The sequence below is a fragment of the Leucopleurus acutus genome, assembly GCF_964270905.1.
Source record: "Leucopleurus acutus genome assembly, chromosome: 2".
Classification (NCBI taxonomy): Eukaryota; Metazoa; Chordata; class Mammalia; order Artiodactyla; family Delphinidae; genus Leucopleurus; species Leucopleurus acutus.
Window position 1 is genome coordinate 89,536,418 of NC_139143.1, and position 20,213 is coordinate 89,556,630.

General features: G+C 38.6%; 1 protein-coding gene across 2 annotated transcripts in view; it reads right to left on the reverse strand.

Annotated features, from left to right (window-relative positions):
* Positions 1-732: 732 nt before the first annotated feature.
* The window catches only part of WDR3 (WD repeat domain 3), a 37,515-nt gene continuing 18,034 nt past the window's right edge, over positions 733-20,213 (reverse strand). For both annotated transcript variants that reach the window (XM_082833054.1, XM_082833053.1), the window contains exons 13-27: positions 18,265-18,366; positions 16,924-17,009; positions 16,625-16,760; positions 15,844-15,900; positions 14,730-14,830; positions 14,394-14,505; positions 14,113-14,247; positions 13,776-13,826; positions 13,184-13,249; positions 6,273-6,365; positions 5,749-5,796; positions 5,036-5,079; positions 3,264-3,392; positions 1,780-1,873; positions 733-1,487 (exon numbers count right to left, since the gene is read on the reverse strand). In XM_082833054.1, the coding sequence (XP_082689180.1) occupies positions 1,332-1,487; positions 1,780-1,873; positions 3,264-3,392; positions 5,036-5,079; positions 5,749-5,796; positions 6,273-6,365; positions 13,184-13,249; positions 13,776-13,826; positions 14,113-14,247; positions 14,394-14,505; positions 14,730-14,830; positions 15,844-15,900; positions 16,625-16,760; positions 16,924-17,009; positions 18,265-18,366 (1,410 nt within the window). In that variant the 3' untranslated portion in view covers positions 733-1,331. The remainder of the gene's footprint in view (positions 1,488-1,779; positions 1,874-3,263; positions 3,393-5,035; positions 5,080-5,748; positions 5,797-6,272; positions 6,366-13,183; positions 13,250-13,775; positions 13,827-14,112; positions 14,248-14,393; positions 14,506-14,729; positions 14,831-15,843; positions 15,901-16,624; positions 16,761-16,923; positions 17,010-18,264; positions 18,367-20,213) is intronic.

Sequence of the window (20,213 nt, forward strand, 5' to 3'; positions counted from 1 at the left end):
TACATATATTATTCTATTTTAGATTCTTTTCTCATATAGGTCATCACACAACATTGAATAGAGTTCCCTGTGCTATACAGCAGGTCCTTGTTGGCCATCTACCTTATATATAGTAGTGTATGTTTATCCCAAGCTCCTGATTTATCCCTCCCTGCCACATTTCCCCTTTGGAAACCATAAGTTTGTTTTGATATCTGTAAGTCTGCTTCTGTTTTGTAAATAAGTTCATTTGTATCATTTTTAAATTAATTCCACATGAGTGATATCGTATGATATTTCTGACTTAACTTCATTTAGGATGATAATCTCTCGGTTCATCCATGTTGCTGCAAATGGCATTATTTCATTATTTTTTACGGCTGAGTAATATTCCATTGTATATATGTACCACATCTTCTTTATCCATTCATCTGTCAATGGATATTTACGTTGCTTCCATGTCTTGGCTATTGTAAATAGTGCTGCAGTGAACACTGGGGTGCATGTATCTTTTTGAATTATGGTTTTCTCCAGATATATGCCCGGGAGTGGGACTACTGGATCATATGGTAGTTCTATTTTAGTTTTTTAAGGAACCTCCATACTGTTCTCCATAGTGGTGGTACCAACAGTGTAGGAGGGTTCCCTTTTCTCCACACCCTCTCCATCATTTATTGTGTGTAAACTTTTTGATGATGGACATTCTGACCAATGTGAGGCAGTACCTCATTGTAGTTTTGAGTTGCACTGCTCTGATAATTAGTGATGTTGAGCATCTTTTCATGTGCCTTGTTTTTTTTTTTTTAACGTAGAGCTGCATGAGCTGTTTGTATAGTTTAGAGATTAATCCCTTGTTGGTTGCTTTGTTTGCAGATATTTTCTCCCATTCTGGGGGCTGTCTCTTCATTTTGTTTATGGTTTCCTTTGTTGTGCAAAAGCTTTAAGTTTAATTAGGTCCCATTTGTTTATTTTTGTTTTTATTTTCCTTACTCTATGAGGTGGATCCAAAAAGATATTGCTGAGATTTACGTCAAAGGATGTTCTTTATTTTCCCCTAAGAGTTTTATAGTGTCCGGCCTTACATTTAGGTCTTTGATCCATTTTGAGTTTATTTTGGGGTATGGTGTTTTTGTTAGAGAATGTTCTAATTTCATTCTTTTACATGCAGCTGTCCATCACATGGCATTCTTATAAAAGCAAATCATTGGATTTAATCTTATCTAGAATGACCAATCTTAACTAATTATATTTGTAAAGACCCAAATTCCAAATAAGATCACATTCATAGGTTCTGCTGCTTAGTTTGGAAGTCCTTTTCAAGACAAAGTTGAAAAAGGCACCACATTTCAGTTCTAAGTCAATGTTAAAATCAGCTTCTCCCTCTTTTTCTTTTTCCTCTTCTTTTCTTCCAAGTGGCTGGTAGCATCAGCAAAAAACATAACTTCACTTTTTGCCTCACATTCCCTCTTGAGAAAATCAAGACCTGCCATGTTGAAGCCAATAACATCCTGAGAAAGAATACAAGAGAGATTAAATAAACTTCCTCTCAATTCAGTCAATATCGCAGCATATGTGAGTCAGGGGAACCAAAGCTTCATGTGTTGTTACTCATCCTTCCCTAAGGGTTTTCCTTGTTTGTTTGTATTTTTGTCTACTAGCTCTAACAAAAACCTCATCTTAAATATACATGCATGTCAGGTCAATATCACCAAAGACAGGGCACAGCACACTATGCTACTTGTAAGTAACATACACACTAGAATTTTCCCCTCCTTGTTCTGTCTCTACAAAGATACTTACCCGGACTTGGCTGACTTTTGAAATAGTTGTTTCCTTTAATTTTTCAATCACTGGCACAAGCATTTGGTTGCTAGTGATCTGGCCAAAGTGAATCCTAACAAAAATAAAACCAGGCATGTCACAAAGAAGGATAGTGGTTCTAGCTCTACCTGTCCCTTCTAGAACTAGCAAACAGACAAAATGTCCAAAAAAAAAAATCATTTTGCCAATCATGGGAATACAGAAATGCTTCTATGAAAAAAAAACTAAAGAAGTTTCTTCCTACTATTCAATTCTATCCAATAACAATTTTTAAAATACTATCCTAACATTCAACTCATTTGCAAAGCTGACTCTTTGCAATCTACCCAGTGGCCACAGATTTTGACAACGGCATTCTATGTAAAGACCAGAGGAAAATGAGCCTTCTAAGAATTGCTAACTCAAAGATTTATTAATATTTCAGCCAAAAAAAGAGATGATCAAACTCTGACCTAGAGTACCAAGATGCCCTTGATGATTCATGCTCCTTTAACCTCCACATTCACCCTCACCCTCAGTTGTGACCTGCCATATCTACCTGCGAGGTAGCACCCCATCTACCACCCCAATATGCTAGAAATATTCACTGTGTTTCTCATAGAATCAGTAACCCCGATTCAATAGCACATATGCCATAGCAATTAAAAAATAAACTGTAAATATGACAACAGAATAATATAAACATATCATTGTTCTTCATTTGCTACTATCCTGAAAGAAAGAAAGGAATGAAGGGTTAATGATCATGAAAAAAGGCCAATTCACCAAATACACCTGTTTTCTTTTTAACTATTTGGTATTGGCTGAGCAGTTTCTGATTTCCTAATAGCATTTTAAGGAATGTTCAAATTTGCCTTTATTCCTGTCCTCTGATATAACAGCTTGAGACTGGGGGACACAGTGGGAGATAAGAATATATTACGCCTTTGTAAATATATTTTCCCTCTGTTACATATTAATAAGAATTCTTCCTATTTAAGAATATAATCTAATGAACATTTTCTTTATGTTTCTTAGTTCCCTCCAAATATGCCCCTATCCTTCCATTTGTACTTGTAGAGACCTGGGAAATAAACTGACTACTCCTTAAAATGCTATTATGAAAATAAAACCATTTGGTTTAAACTCAATAGTCAAAAAGAAACACTGAGGCAGACTGGCCATTCAGAGATGGGCTTTCAGCAAACTGACTAGAACCAGAGCTGCTACCTTAGACTGTAACCTTAGCATCCTTAGCAACATAGTACCTCATGCTACTTAGAGTTGGGTCATCACTATCTGCATTTTACGAGCAAGACTGACTCCAAAGGATAAGAATTATGTCAGGCAGCACTGAAATTCCCAACAGTGTCTGAAACGGAAACATCACATTTCTTAATCCCAAAGCATGGACAGCTTCAGGTGAGGCACTACTGGAGCAGTTATGCGGATAAGACATGATATTCTTTTGGAAAGGACGTTACCTGAGGAGAAAGAAGAGGCACCTACATAGAAGTTCAATATCAGAGCCCAGCTGGATGAATTCATTAAAGAGCTTAAGAATGTCTGGGACATAAGAGAAAGGCAGCACAAGCAGAGATTCTTCCAGCTCACTGCAGAGGAAAAAATAAACATTAAAAATGCCACGTTTCTTAACATGGTCAATTTAAAAATCTTTTCCTCTCCTATTTTTTCTTCTACTTTTATACTTGAGTAGATCTTACCCATCCAGAGTTAAACATACATCTGTATTATGAACGGTTCTCTCTTTTCAACGTTTTGGTATTCTATATTTAGTATTTTAACCTACTTGATACATTCTGGTCCATGGCAGGGTAGGAGAATCTAACTGTTTTTCTTTCAGATAACCAATTTCTTTAAAGCCTTTTGTTCTATATCCCATCTTTATATGATACTTCTTTTACCATTTATTGAGTCCCTCTATGTCATAGAGTGTTCTAGGGCTTTAGAGTCTGTTTTCATAACTGATTCTGACAACAATCCTGTACTGTTTTAATTTTGCATTTTTACAGTTTTTTAATCTAGGAGAACAGCTCCCTCTTGTTCTTTTTCTGGTTTGTTTTACTTTTCTTGAGCTAGTTCTATTATCATTTCATCAATTCCAACTAGAACCCTCAAGAGGATTTCAATTGGGATCACAAACCTATAGACTAGTTTAAGAAAAACCAAATCTTTAAAACACAGAATCTTCCCATCTACGAATGCATCGTACCTCCATTACTCTAAATTTTCTTTTACATTTCTCTAGCAAAGTTTCATTATCTTAGATAGGTCCTGTTTGTTTCTTGTATGGGATATACTCAGATATTGTGATTTGTTATTAAAAAAATGATAACTCTCAGTAGATCAAACTCAAATATTATTTCAAAAATGAATGACAAAAGATATTAAAAAATTCTTAAAAAACCGGTAAGAGAAACAACTATAAAGCACAAGAAAGGGAAAGTAAAAATTCACAGGAAAAAATACAAATGGCCAACAAATATAATAAAATTTTAACTCTGCTAATTAAAAAGGAAAATAATGCAGTACCACCTTTTGCCTCTCAAACCAGCAAAGAATTTTTTAAAAGCTGGTAAAAGTCATTACAAGCACTCTGACAGTAATTAAGCGACATAAACCTTTAAAAAGCTCATGTCCATTGATTAGTTAATAGACTGCTAGGACCCTTAAGAAAAATAATCAATGATGATGACAAAGATTTATATATAAAGGTGTTTACTAAGGCAGTATTGATAACAGCCAAACACATATGCACCACCCAATAGTAACTATATATACAATGGAATATTCTGAACTAATTCAATGATGTGTTTTTGAAGAATATTACTAAAGTGAGCAAGTGCTCAGGAAATATTCTGTGAAAAAGGACAGGATATAAAAATGTATACATATGATTCCAACTGTGTATGTATACAGAAAATAAGCCAAAGGAAATATACAACAAAAAATGTTAGCAATTGGTACCTGTGACTGAATTATAGATGATTTCATTACCTATGATATAAAGTAGCACTGCCCTTCATTTGTGCTTTTTAAAAGTATTCAATATCTCCCTTCATATTTTAGGAGGAACCTTCTAGTTCTAATTCAAAAAGAACATTATAATGAATTATTTTCCATCAAAATTTTGACATAGTTAAACCTCTAAAGAAGATAACCATCAATTATAATGTCTGTTTATCTCATGTTCGGTAAATGGTATTAGCTGTAATAACTGTGCACCGGCACTCACCTTGACTTGATTCCTTTAAAAATCTCCAACACATAAGCTGAAGGCTATAAAGGAAGTGTGACAGCATTAGTGATACTCTTGATTTCTTAACTGAAGCTCTCTAATTTCCATCTCCTAAAAACCAGGGATATCTCTCCTTCTTATGAGAAACTGTTCTAAAAAGGGCACTACGTGCACGGGCTTAGACTGAGTCAGATCTGGGTTCACAATCCAGCTCTGCCACTTATCAACTATGTTCCCTTTGATCTGTAAGTCAGAACAGTCTCCTATCCATAAAATGAAGACACACTGACTCACATTACTATTGTGATGAATGAAACATGCAAGTATTGAGTAATTAAAGATCACTAAAAGCATACATTGTCCCAGTATTCTCCCTCTCTCCTCTTTTATCTGAGTAATTTATATCAACTTTTCCTCCAAAAACTTCAGTTTCAATGAATAGAATCTTCAGAGGGCTGTGGATACTAAACATAAATAAGCACTAAAAAAACAATGGCCGTCCAGTCCAACCAGAAAGGATGACTTGCAGTGACACTAAAATGGTCCTTTTGAAATACAAAACGTCTTAGAGGATTCCAGCATTCAAGAGATTTTTAATGACAAAGTATTTCCCAATGTGTCTATTCTAAAATCATAATGCCTCTTCACTTCCTCTCTTGTGCCTGAAAGTAACCTTAGAATAACCAAAGGGAAACCATTAGTCTACTCACAGAGATACTGCCATAAGCCATCAGGATGGGGTTGATGGGAAGAGGAACCTATGAAGAAATTATTAAATCAAGTCATTAAAAAACAAGCCTTTGATAGTGCTTATCACAGGCAGGGTCATAACAATATTTTACACTTTTGAAAAGAGAGACCCTAAAAATTGACCCTGAAGAATTATTATTTAATAATAACTTTTAGTTTCAATACTGCTTATTTATGAATGAGTCTGGGCAATACATTTCATCTAGAAATCCGAAATGTTTACCCTGCCTCCCAAACAAAAGGAGGAATCTGAGTTTTTAACTCAATACAATAATCACCATGATCTCAAATTAACTATCCTTGGCTTTTTACTAAGACAAAGCTTCTCAATTCCTTCTTTCTAATGTTTGAATTAGAAAAGATTCTACTACATTTATCTCATTTCCTGATCTGAGTTAATAAATCCCCAAATGATGTTTTTTTCCTCAGGAATTGTCTCCATTTAAAAATGTTTCTCAGACCGTAACTTAATGGACTGTCTTACCTCTTTCCCTGCAGCTTTACAAATGGCTTTGTGTTCTCTCATTTTTGCAGTTTCTTCTCTGTATAGCTCAATAGCCTCCATGATCCTCTCAGCCTACACGGAGGATGGCAAAGGACAGAAGTCATCACAACAAACTCACCATTCCACAACACTGCAAATGGAAGGCCTGACGAAAAGTTACCAAATGAAATTGCTTCAATCAGTTTAATAAAGATGTGCCAATAGTGTGCCAAACAGCATTCAAAGATGTCTTCGGGGTTTTTTTGGTTTTTTTTTAAATTTTACTTATTTTGGCTGCATTAGGTCTTCGCTGCTGCGCACAGGCTTTCTCTAGTTGCGGTGAGCAGGGACTACTCTTCGTTGCGGTACGCGGGCTTCTCATTGCGGTGCCTTCTCTTGTTGCAGAGCACAGGCTCTAGGTATGTGGGCTCAGTAGTCGCAGCACGCAGGCTTAGTTGCAGCATGCAGGCCCTAGAGCATGCAGGCTTCAGTAGTTGCAGCATGTGGGCTCAGTAGTGGTGGCTCGCAGGCTCTAGAGTGCAGGCTCAGTAGTCGCGGTGCATGGGCTTAGTTGCTCCATAGCATGTGGGATCTTCCCAGACCAGGGATTGAACCCGTGTCCCCTACTATGACAAGTGGATTCTTAACCACTGTGCCAGAGGGAAGTCCCTGATTTTTCTTTTTTAATTTACAAGGAGACTGGGTCATGGATTCAGGTGAGACTACAAGTGGACACACTGAGTAGGGCAACTCCCAGGAACACCTGAGAGGTGCCACTTTCAGGAGATCAAACTTTCCTTTCTAGAAACAAGGCACTGATCCAACAGATTCAGCACTACTTCTGTCCTTGGTTACAAGGGAAGAAAACAGAGGTTATGATCTTCATCTGTAAATTTCATCAACTTTTTGCCACAAAAGGCCTATCCGGTTGGGATCCTATTTAAAAATGAGATACAGGGGCTTCCCTGGTGGCACAGTGGTTGAGAATCTGCCTGCTAATGCAGGGGACACGGGTTCGAGCCCTGGTCTGGGAGGATCCCACATGCCACGGAGCAGCTAGGCCCGTGAGCCACAACTACTGAGCCTGCGCGTCTGGAACCTGTGCTCCGCAATGGGAGAGGCCACGATAGTGAGAGGCCCGCACACCGCGATGAAGAGTGGCCCCCGCTTGCCGCAACTGGAGAAGGCCCTCACACAGAAGCGAAGACCCAACAGAGCCCAAAATAAATAAATAAATTTTAAAAAATAAAAATGAGATACAGGAGAGTGATCACAGAATGTCTACTGAATGCTGGCAGGAGACCTCAGACCCCTGAAAGGGCAAAGAAAATCTCCATGTAACCAGGTAGGACAAAAGTAAAAAAAAAAAAAAAAGAAAGTAAGGAAGTAATCGGGTCGGGACCTGCGCCCCAGGCAGGGAGCTGTGAAACAAGAAAGGTTCCTGCACCCTGGGAAGTGCCCTCACTGGCAGGGAGATCAGCCAGGACAGAGGGAGAGCTTCAGAGCCTTGGAGGAGAAAACAGCAACCGATCTGCAGCAGCTAGAATAGAGACCTGCACAGAGGGTCAGTGCACCCGCTCGACACTCCCCAGCCTGAGATGCACGTCTGCCAGTACGGGCAAGGGCTGAGTGTGGAAACTTGGGCTTTGGAGAGGTGCTGTTGTGTGGGCAGTGTGCGAGGGGAGGTGCGGGAGCCACCCTGCAGCCGTTTTCCCTGAGCGAGCTCTCAGGAGGCAGGACACTGCCTACATGAGCTCCAAGAGTGATCATGAGCTGCCTCTGCTCCCATCATGTGCTCCGGGGGCACACATGAGCCACCACTGCCGCTGAGAACCCCACAACCAGGCACCAGCCACTGCATCTGTACACCCTCTATTAAGGGGATAATGGCCAGCACACGCTGAGAAAAGAGGCAACAGGCATCCATATGAAAATCAGCCCTTGCACTAAAAATATTAAACCCACACAGGCTACACAGGGATGCTCCCACATAAAAACAGCCCTCCAAGACCACAGTAGATAGACCTCTTCAGTCTAATAGACACTGATTTCAAAAAGGAGATAATGAAAATACTGAAGGAATTAAGAAAGGCTATCAACAGAAATGCAGAGTACTATAAAAAGGAACTAGAAACAGTAAAGAGGAACCACGAAAAATTAGAAAACTCATTTGTCGAGACAAAAACTGAACTACACGCAATGAACAAATAATGTAGAACAAATAAGTGACCTGGAAGATAGAATGATGGAAATCACCCATCAGGACAGCAGACAGAAAGCCAAATGAGAAAAAAATGAAAGCAATATAAGAGACCTATGGGATAATATAAAGTGTACCAATCTACACATAATCGGGATTCCAGAAGGGGAAGAGAAAAGGGGACTGAAAATGTATTTGAAAAATTATGGCTGAAAACGTCCCAAACCCAAAGAAGGAAACAGATAAAGCAGGTACAGGAAGCACAGAGGGTCCCAAACAAGGTAAACCCAAACCTACACCAAGACATATTATAATAAAAAAGGCACAAGTTAAAGATGAAGAGGATTCTCAAGGCAGCAAGGAAAAAACAGTTAATTATAAGGGAACCCCCATAAGGCTATCAGCAGATTTCTCTACAGAAACACTGCAGGCCAGAAGGGAGTGGCAAGATATATGCGAAGTCCTGAAAGGGAAGAATGTGCATCCGAGGATACTCTAGCCAGCAAGATTATCATTTAGAATAGAAGGAGGGATAAAGAATTTCTCAGACAAGCAAAAACTAAAAGAATATAGCAATACTAAACCTATCCTGAAGCAAATATTGAAAGGTCCTCTCTAAGCAGAAAAGTAGGAAGAATATATAGGGAAGAGAAAATTCACAAGTGGAAAGCAACTCACATAAATAAGCCAGTACACAGATTAAAAAATAAATTAAAATTTTTGTGAATGTGATGATACCACAATGAATAGCAAAAGCATGAACGTGAAGATGTAAACAGGACATCAAAATCATAAAATGTGGGTGAGGAGAGTAAGAAAAGGTAGATTTTTCTTTTTTTCATTTCCTAGAATGTGTTTGAGCCTATATGACTACCAGTCTGAGGCAAGTAGATATAGGACGGGGTTAACATACTTGAAAAACAGGATAACTACAAATGAAAAACATACAATAGAGTCACAAAAACCAAAAAAAAAAGAACATAATATGAAAGAAGATCATCAAACCACAAAAGGAAAAACAAAGAAAAAGGGACAAAGATGAAATATTGAAAGGGAGGGAATGTAAAAAGATATTTCATGCAAACAGAAATGACAAGAAAGCTGGGGTTGCAATACTCATATTGGACAAAACAGACTTTAAAACAAAGCCCATAAAGAAGGACACTATATAATAATAAAAGGATCAATACAAGAAGAGGAGTTTACACTCATCAACATGTATGCACCCAATATAGGAGCACCCAAATACATAAAACAAATACTAATATACAGGGACTTCCCTGGTAACACAGTGGTTAAGAGTCCGCTTGCCAATGCAGGGGACACGAGTTCGAGCCCTGGTCTGGGAAGATCCCACATGTCACGGAGCAACTAAGACCATGTGCCACTACTGAGCCTGCGCTCTAGAGCCCACGAACCACAACTACTGAGCCTACGTGCCACAACTACTGAAGCCTGTGCACCACAACAAAGAGAAGCTACTGCAATGAGAAGCCCACGCACCACAACAAAGAGTAGCCCCCACTCGTTGCCACTAGAGAAAGCCCACATGCAGCAACGAAGACCCAACGCAGCCAAAAATAAAAATAAATTTAAATAAAAAGAAAATACTAGGGCTTCCCCGGTGGCGCAGTGGTTGAGAGTCTGCCTGCCGATGCAGGGGACAGGGGTTCGTGCCCCGGTCTGGGAAGATCCCACATGCCGCGGAGCGGCTGGGCCCGTGAGCCATGGCCGCCGAGCCTGCGCGTCCGGAGCCTGTGCTCCGCAACGGGAGAGGCCACAACAGTGAGAGGCCCGCATACCACAAAAAAAAAAAAAAAAAAGAAAATACTAATATACATAAAGGGAAAAACTGACAATACAATAGTAGGAGACTTTAAAACCCTACTCACATCAATGGACTGATCTTCTAGACAGAAAATCAAGGCAACAGAGATCTTAAATGACACAATAGAACAGTTAGACTTAATTGATATTTTCAGGACATTACATCCAAAAAAACCAAAATACCTTTCAAAACTGCAACCCAAAACTAAAATACTTAGCAATAGACCTGACTAAGAAAGTGAAAGACTTATACACTGAGAACTATAAAACCTTAATAAAGAAAATTGAAGATGATTCAACGAAATGGAAAGATAGGGACTTCCCTGGTGGCACAGTGGTTAAGAATCTGTCTGCCAACACAGGGCACACGGATTCAAGCCCTGGTCCAGGAAGATCCCACATGCCGTGGAGCAACTAAGCCCATGTGCCACAACTACTGAGCCCACGCTCTAGAGCCTGCAAGCCACAACTACTGAGCCCACGTGCCACAACTACTGCAGCCTGCACGCCTAGAGCCCGTGTACTGCAACAAAGAGTAGCCCCCACTCGCCACAACTAGAGAAAGCCTGCATGCAGCAATGAAGACCCAATGCAGGCATAAATAAATAAATAAATAAATTTATTTTTTAAAAAAAGAAATGGAAAGATATCCCATGTTCTTGGACTGGAAGAATACTGTTAAAATGGGCATACTACCCAAGGCAATTTACAGATTTAATGTGATCCCTACCAAATTACCCATGACATTTTTCACAGAACTAGAACAAATAATCCTAAAATTTATATGGAACCATAAAAGACCCAGAATTGCCAAAGCAATCCTGAAGAAAACGAACAAAGCGGGAGGCATAACCCTCCCAGACTTCAGACAATACTACAAAGCTACAGTAATCAAAACAGCATGGTATTGGCACAAAAAGAGACATATGGATCAACGGAACAGAATACAGAGCTCAGAAATAAACCCACACACCTACTGTCAAGTAACCTTCAACAAAGGAGGCAAGAACATACAATGGGAAAAAGACAGTCTCTTCAGCAAGTGGTGTTGGGAAAGCTGGACAGCTGCATGTAAATTGATGAAGTTAGAACACACCCTCTCACCATACACAGAAATAAACTCAAAATGGCTTAAAGACTTAAACATAAGGCATGACACCATAAAACTCCCAGAAGAGATTATAGACAAAACATTCTCTGACATAGATAGTACCAATATTTTCTTAGGTCAGTCTCCCAAGGCAGTAGAAATAAAAACAAAAATAATTAAATGGGTCATAATCAAACTTACAAGCTTCTGCACAGCAAAGGAAACCATAAAAAAATGAAAAAACAACCTACAGAATGGGAGAAAATATTTGTGAACGATGTGACTGACAAGGACTTAATTTCCAAAACATACAAACAGCTCATACAACTCTATAACAAAAAAACAAACAACCCAATTGAAAAATGGGCAGAAGACCTAAACAGACATTTCTCCAAAGAAATACAGATGGCCAGTAGGCACATGAAAAGATGCTCAACATTGCTAATTATTAGAGAAATACAAATCAAAACTACAATGAGGTACTACCTCACAGTGGTCAGAATGGCCACATTAAAAACTCTACAAATAACAAACGGAGAGGATGTGAAGAAAAGGGAACCCTCTTACACTGTTGGTGGAAATGTAAGTTGGTACAGCCACTATGGAAAACAGTATGGAGGTTCCTCAAGAAACTAAAAATAGAATTACCATATGATCCATCAATCCCACTCCTGGGCATATATCCAGACAAAACTCTAATCCAAAAAGATACATGCACCCTTATGTTCATAGCAGCACTATTCACAATAGCCAAGACATGGAAACAACCTAAATGTCCATCAACAGATGAATGGATAAAGGAGATGTGGTACACTAGAGGGGTGGGATAGGGAGGGTGGGAGGGAGACGCAAGAGGGAGGGGATATATGTATACATATAGCTGATTCACTTTGTTATACAGCAGAAACTAACACAACATTGTAAAGCAATTATACTCCAATAAAGATGTTTAAGAGAAAAAAAGATGTGGTACAAATGTACAATGGAATACTACTGAACCATAAAAAAGAACAAAATATGCCATTTGCAGCAACATGGATGCAACTAGAGATTACCATACTGAATGAACTAAGTCAGAAAGAGACACAAATACCATATGATATCACTTATATGTAGAATCTAAAACATGACACAAATGAACCCATCTACAAAACAGACTCACGGACATAGAGAACAGACTTGTGGCTGCTTTGGGGGAGGGATGGAGTAGGAGGCTGGGGTTAGCAGATGTAAGCTATTATATATGGAATGGATAAACATCAAGGTCCTACTGTATAGCACAGGGAACTATATTCAGTATCCTGTGATAAACCATAATGGAAAAGAATTTATAAGAATGTATATATAACTGAATTACTTTGCTGTACAGCAAAAATTAACACAACATTGTAAATCAACTACACTTCAATTTAAAAAAAAGAGTCTATAATCAAAAAAGCAAACAAACAAACCAAAACACCCCCACTTATTGCTCACCCCACCCCTGTGATTCACATTCAGTAGGTTTGGGCTAGGGCCTGGGAATTTCCTTTTCTAACAAGTTCTCAGGGGATGCTGATGCTTCTGGTCTGGGGGCTCCACTTTGAGAACTACTGCCATAAAGTAAAGGAATTAGAATAGGGGCTCTTAACACTTATTTGGTGATTTTAGGGCCAAATCTAGAAAAAGGGCAATTTCATGCTGTTTTTATTTCTTATAATTGTTTCCTTTGTGTTTTTCTTTAGATTTTAATAAAATACTTTTTGGAAATAAAAAAAATTAAAAATGAGATACTGCATTCTAGTATTAACTTACTGCTTTGACCGTTTCAATAGTTTTCTTTCCAGTAAAGTAATTGTCACCTTGAGTCTCTCCCGGAACCTGCCAGGAACAAAGAGATCCTTTAACAATTTCATTGACAGGTGTTAAAGAGCGAATAAATTAATCTTATATCCAGAAAAGAATAGACATTACTATGTTACGATGACTGTTACATGGTGTTATCAGCTACCATTAACTGAGTACTTAGTAAGTGCCAGACACTATGTTAAATGTGTTACATGCATTATCAGAAGAATACCCTGCTCTACAACACGTTTAAAGAGAATGCCCAATTTCTCAATTTTTTTCTGATTTTTGATTTACAGTGAAACAACTGCCTGAAGCCTCCTTAAAAAAAAGCCAGAACGAAAATCATTCAATACCAAATCTGGTCAATCATTTGTCCCATAAAATCAGGATATACAGCTGGATTAAGAAGGACTACACAGATTCCTTCCCGTATCAGCTGTGGATGACTTTGACATCTAGTCCCAATTCTAATCCCATTAGAAATTCTTGAAATTACAGTAAATTCCAATAAGATAATTATAGGACACAGTCTGAGGGTCCCAAAAGATTTACTTACTACTGGTTGGTCTTCTTTGGCCACACTCTCCTCATATTCTGCTTCCCTTTGCTGACAAGAGATAGATATGAATTAATTTCAAAGAAAAAACATGACCCCTATGTGAAGTGAAATGAGACAGTGAGAAGCTGCTTCTTTCACAATCCAACCCCCTTATGGCATCTCTGTCTCCGCTTGGCTGCCGAAGTGGTGTCAGCAGTCTTGGAAACATCTTTTGGAGCTCAATGGACTTGCACTGACTGAGGTGTGACAGCACTAGACAGGAAACTCGAGCTGAGACAGCGTGTCAGATACTGACACCCACCAGCACATTTGTAACCAAGGCTGAACACCTTACCATCTCCCTTTCTTCCTCAAGAATAAGAGGCTCCCTTGTTCTCTCCCAAAGTCTCAGAGATTTGTCATGGGACGATGATACAATATAGTCCCCACTGGGGCTTACAGCCAAGCACCATATTTCCTGGTGATGCCCCTGCGGAGAGAAAGGACAAAAAACAAAAATCCTGAGTAAGAATACCTTATTCATAGACCGCTAACTGCTTACATTAGTGGGAAATCAACACTTGATCTTAAAAGAAGTTCTTAAGTATTGAGCAAGCAAAGCAGGCAAGAGGTTACCTCCAGAGTTTGTATGTGCTCAAATTTGTCTGCATCCCACTGCTTAATCTTATGGTCTTTCCCAGCAGTGAAGAAGAGGTGAGACTTGGGTACAAACTTTAGGTACATCACACTGAAAAGTGAGAGAAGTACTCAAATGTCATCAAATTCCTCATCATTAAAAAGAGTCTTATACACATAAATAGCTTTTGAATAGCTAGTTCTAGAGTGTCTGACTATATTTTAGAATTTTTAATTTCTGACTATCTGAGAACACTAAATAATAGACACAGATGCTCCCAGGAAATGATACCTACAGGTGACTCAACGGGAGGTCTTTGAAAAGATGACACCTACCTGTCATCATGTGCAAACAGAGACTTGTGGCAGTCCCCAAAGTCCAGACCCCAGATCTTCACGTTCCTGTCAGCAGAGCCAGTTGCTATCAGTACTCCATCCTAGGAGGAAGAGAAGTAAAACATTACTTGATTATCTGAAACTCTAATTGGAGAAAAGCTAACCAGAACATGTATCCCATTTCTTTCAAAAACATTAATGCCAAAACATTAATTTCATCTCTTTACCAAGAGCACCTACATCCTCTCTTTTACCTACAGATCTACTTATAAAGCTTGTAAGTAAGCAAGAACTCTGTGGCTTAGATGTTTTGGTCCTGCTACAGGACAGTGTTATGCCTTGATGGAGGTTATGTTTACTTTGTTCAACAGAGAGAAGAGAGAATCTCTAATCTCTGTCATAGAGTTTGGGGGGAGAGAAGAGGGAAAGAGAAGAATATGCCTGGGAAAGAATCTACTATATAGAATGTTTACGACCTAGCCCTTTTTATGCCATGTCTCCTATCACTGATTTTCTTACCTTTCCTGTTTTAGCACCTAGTTCAAATTGCTGTCAACATAACAAGAAAACTGAAAATATTTTCTGACACCAATTCATTCTGTTAATGCACTGAGTGCAGACAAGCTAGAGCAGGGGCCAATTCCTTTTACACAGACTAGACATTGTTTTTAAATATATATTGCCACTCCTAATCATAACTAGACATTATAAAAAATATGACTTTGGTCAAGAGACTAGAAGTATACATAACGCAAAATACCGTAAATATTGCAAAGTTCCATTTTCCTTACAAACATTATACTTCAGAACAAAGGGGGCTGCCTTTTTGAAAGTTCTTCATATTCTAGGGTGTTCTACCAATTATATTATTTTTATACAAGAAAATACTATTTGGGAAATCCAAAACAGGGAGTTGGTTATGAGGATTAATTCAGGTATCTGTGAAAATATCCTAAAAGCATTAAAGAAATCTATATAAGGTATGATTTTTTTTTAGGATAGTCAGTTATACAACAAACTGAAAAATACTAAAATGAAGCTATCAAGCCAAGAACTAAGATAGCATTTTAGAAAAGACAACTTGTTACTGAGACACTATTTAAATTTTACTTACATAAGAGATGTCCATGCATATGACAGGCAGTTTGTGTCCATACAGTGAGAGAAAAAACTAAACATTTAAAAATAAAAAAAGAATATAAATAACTCATGTCTATAAAACACAGGTATAATTTATTACCTGTAGACCTAAAATATAACTTTAAATACAATGCTAAGACTGTTCTGGATTGCTTTATGTCTGTAGTTTCAAAGAAGACAGTCAAACCACTGAAGGTGACTTGTACCCATATGCAGCATACAACCCCTGCATGCACTTGCCAAGAATGCTGCAAAACAGTGGAGCCAGGGCTGCTGCAGAAGCCTATTCCCTCAGTCAGAATATGGAACAGAGACGTTCTCTGGATCTCTTAGCTGAAAAGTCTCTGGAGCACTTGTTTCACAACAATATTTCCAGGCCCAATCCAGTCCCACTGAGACTCTGGGCATAGAGCCCAGTAATCTATATTTTTAAAAGCAACTCAAATGATCCTGACTTACAGCCAAGTGTGGAATCACTGCCTAAGACACCTAGCATCGCTCTTAAAACTACTGGCTACGACAGGATTTTCTGTCCACAGATTTTCTGAACATATGAAATACAACTTGCTTTAAACAAAATTTATGAACCAAAGGATTCTTTTAAAACCCTAGCCTTCCTAGTGTACTTGCAATGTTTTGATTCACAAATTTTTAGAAACATACTACTGCTGGGAACACTCAAGGACACTTCTTTATAGTCTCAACCCAAGGTCAGTCAGAAAGAAAGCAAATATCCATAGGCATAACCATTGTACCTTTAAAGTATCAACATAGAAAACTTTCACAGTACAGTCCAGCAAAGACACAGCCAACAGCTTTTGATTGGGAGAGTAACTGACACACAGAACTTCTTCATCTAGTTGCAAGGTTCGGGTTTGCTTCACAGAAAGCCTAGCATTACAGAAAGCATCAAGGAAAATGAGTACGAAGGCACAAAAAAATTCCAAAAACCCTCTGGAGCTCAACAGAAATATCAATACATGTCAAAAACCCATTCAATGGTTCCCAATTTTCGCTCCCCAAAAATGGACACAAATAAAAAATGTCCACTCACCTCTTCTGGGTACTGTTTTCATCTTTCACCAACTCAAAATCCCAGAACTTGACAGATTTATCTGCACCACCTGTCACAAAGCCACGCTGAAAATCAAATGACATTTCCGTTAAAAAAATATCTTAGTATAGAAACTTTAATAAGACACCTCAAAATAGTATAAAAGACCATTTTTATTTAATGGCATGGGATAAGAATTAGGATATGTGGTTTTTCCTTAACTCCCTTCATTGCTCTTTATGGGATGCCACCACAGATCCTACTGGAGAACTCCTAGCAGAGACTAATGTAGTCAGATGATAACTAGTGTAAAGTTCTAGTTATACTTTCATTCAGCATCAGGAAGAAAGACTCAATGAACACTGCAGGGTAAGGCAACAGTCAAAAGAATTTGCTATGAAGTATTCAATTGGTTTTATCACATTTTAGTGTAAGTGTAAGCTATAAGGACTATAGAGTCAGAAAACTACATCTCAAATGTCTATTCTGCTATTTCAGAGATTTGTAACATGGGAAAATAACCTTATAATGACCCTCAGTGTTGGTGCAGTTGTAAAGACTACCTAGTTTATAAAATCATTGTGAAAATAACAATAATGACATGATGGACGTGAAAACACTTTGGAAAAGAGAACACTCTACAAACGCTAGATGTTGCTACTATTTAAATTTTAAATGCTGTTTCATTTCTGACCCCAAATGGCATTACCCAGTCTAAATTCCAGGTTCCGTTTTTTTCCAAAAATATCTACTTTCAATGAATGAAGGTTTGCCACCATTGGGAGTATTCAAATAAATGGGCCACAATCCCTTAAGGTGGTGTCAAAAACTATCTCAAAATGTTCTGAGCAACAGCACCATTACTGGAATAAGTACACAGTTCTCCAGGGTGACTCCTTTGAAGGGAAATACACTGTTATTGACTTGAAAAGGTTCACATATTTACTAAAAAATCACTAGATGTATATAGTCATAGATGTATGGACTAAAAGGGGAGCACAAAAGTCTACTCTATCCTCCACATTGTGTTGCCCCAGGAAGTATTTCCTCTTAAGAGGTATCACAAACCACTGGTACAAAGTCAGGAGGGTAAGCAATTTGATGTCATGGAGCTGATGATGAACAGCAGCTGAACAAGGTTTCAAATCGTAATGACAGCTATTCATATTATCAGGCACAAGATATGGCATCATATATAAAAGCTAGACATTAGATAGAAGTGGGCTTTCTTTAAAGAAACCCTGAGACAAATCCCTGTTAGGCAGCAGTAGAACTTGATATAAGAAATGGGAAGTACAGCCAGAGTACTGAAGCCCAGATCTTAACATCTGGTTTAGTTACCTGATCTGGAGAGAGAGACAAGGACCATAAAGCTCCATCATGTGCATCTATTGTCTCCAGCAGATTTCCTGAGGCCAAGTCATAAAGCTGCAGCTTTCCTGTCTTTGGAAGACACAAAATGAACACACAACCTACACAGTTTCATAACCAAGCAGCAACAATGTAGCTAACTGCTTAGGAAACGGGCTTCCACGGTCCATGCTCTGTACTTCCTCTGTGAATAAATGTTGTTAAATCCCCTACGGACATGTTGGGTTAATCCTGGCAGGGTTGCTATACTGTACAACTAAGGAACAGTACAACCTTGTAGTACAGGACTACTGTCACTTCCACTGGTTTCCTCAACTTCAAAAGGTAAATATCATGGCCACAGGCATATCAGAATAAACATAAGAGCAAATGGGGAACTTAAAAACCTTTAAAAAACTTAATCAGTCCTTTAAGTGGACTATCCTCTATGGTAGTTGGCTTAACCAACTCTTGATTTCCCCCTCTAGAATACACTGATCATGAGAAATACTACCTACAATGCTAGGGAGGGCAATGAACTTGAAAAAAACAAAATCACAGTAGCTTAGAAAGCTATCAGCCACGCTTCCTGTTTAGACCATGTATATGCTGTGGTCATGGTGCCAGCACGGAACACACACAGTGGCAAAGCCTGCTCTATGACAAGCCTGTGCACACGTGGTGGAAAGAACGTAAGGGGAAGACTTGAATCCCAGGGCTGCTTCTCTCTAACTCTGACTGTGGGTAAATTCATCTCCGTGAGCCTGTTTTTCCATCTGAAAAATGGAGTTTATATCACCAACCCCTCTAAGCTGTTGTGGGGATGAAATGAGATCATGTATGTTAGCAGCACGGCACAGAGACTAGGCTAGGGATTCTGTCTGAGTCATACAAATAGTCTTTGAAGCAATGTGCAAAATGTTTTCCCAATAGCAGATAGTGAATGGACATTTGTTAAAAGAATGAATGAAAACTGAGGAAAACTTTTAACTGAAATTTAATGTTCTTTCACTGACACTGACCCTAAAATCTCTCCAGCTTATTTTACACTTTTTGCTGGACCAAAAATATCCATTATGATAACATAGGTTTTTCTAATAAAATAATCATGCGCACATGGCATTAGTTTAGGGGGATAATAATGACAAATACTTGCAAAGCACTTTTCAAAATATTCCATAGACCTTATTCCACTTTATTTCCACTACCACCCCTACTACTACCATTCGTGCTACTTCTGCTACTAGTTCTTATTTATTAGTTATTTGCTGGGAGCCAGTCTCTGTGCTAAATGCTTTGCAGACTGTGAGGCAGGTTATTTACATCATTTTACATGAAAAAACTAAGGCTCACAGGGTTGAGTAACTTGCCCAAAAGGTCTTATAGCCAGTAAGTGGAAGAGCTGGGATTCTAACCTAGGCCCATCTGGCAGAAAAGGCTCTGCCAAAAAGCAAGTGTCACCATTCCATTGTGTAGATAATGAAACACACTAAGAGAAGTTATATGACTTTCTCCAAATTACCCATTTCGTAAGGGGAAGAACCTGAATCCAAATCCATGTCCGCTTATTCCCTCATGGTTATCTCCCAATCTGATTAGCAGCTGAGGACTTCATCAGTCAGGCTGTCTTTACCAAATGCTTCTATCTGCCACGCATGATGCTGGTACTTAATGTCTTTTATCATCAGTCTTCTCAAAACACAATTACACGTGTGCTCATAAAAAGATGCATGAAAGGCTGATCTCCAAAATGTTAGTGACAGTTATCTCAAGGTCATGATTTTAATTTTCTTCGTAATTTGACATAAGATTTGGTTTAAAAAAAAAACACACACAGAAAACAAAACTTAAAAATAAAAACCTCGTGCTTCCCTGGTGGTGCAGTGGTTAAGAATCCACCTGCTGATGCAGGGGACAAGGGTTCGATCCCTGGTCCGGGA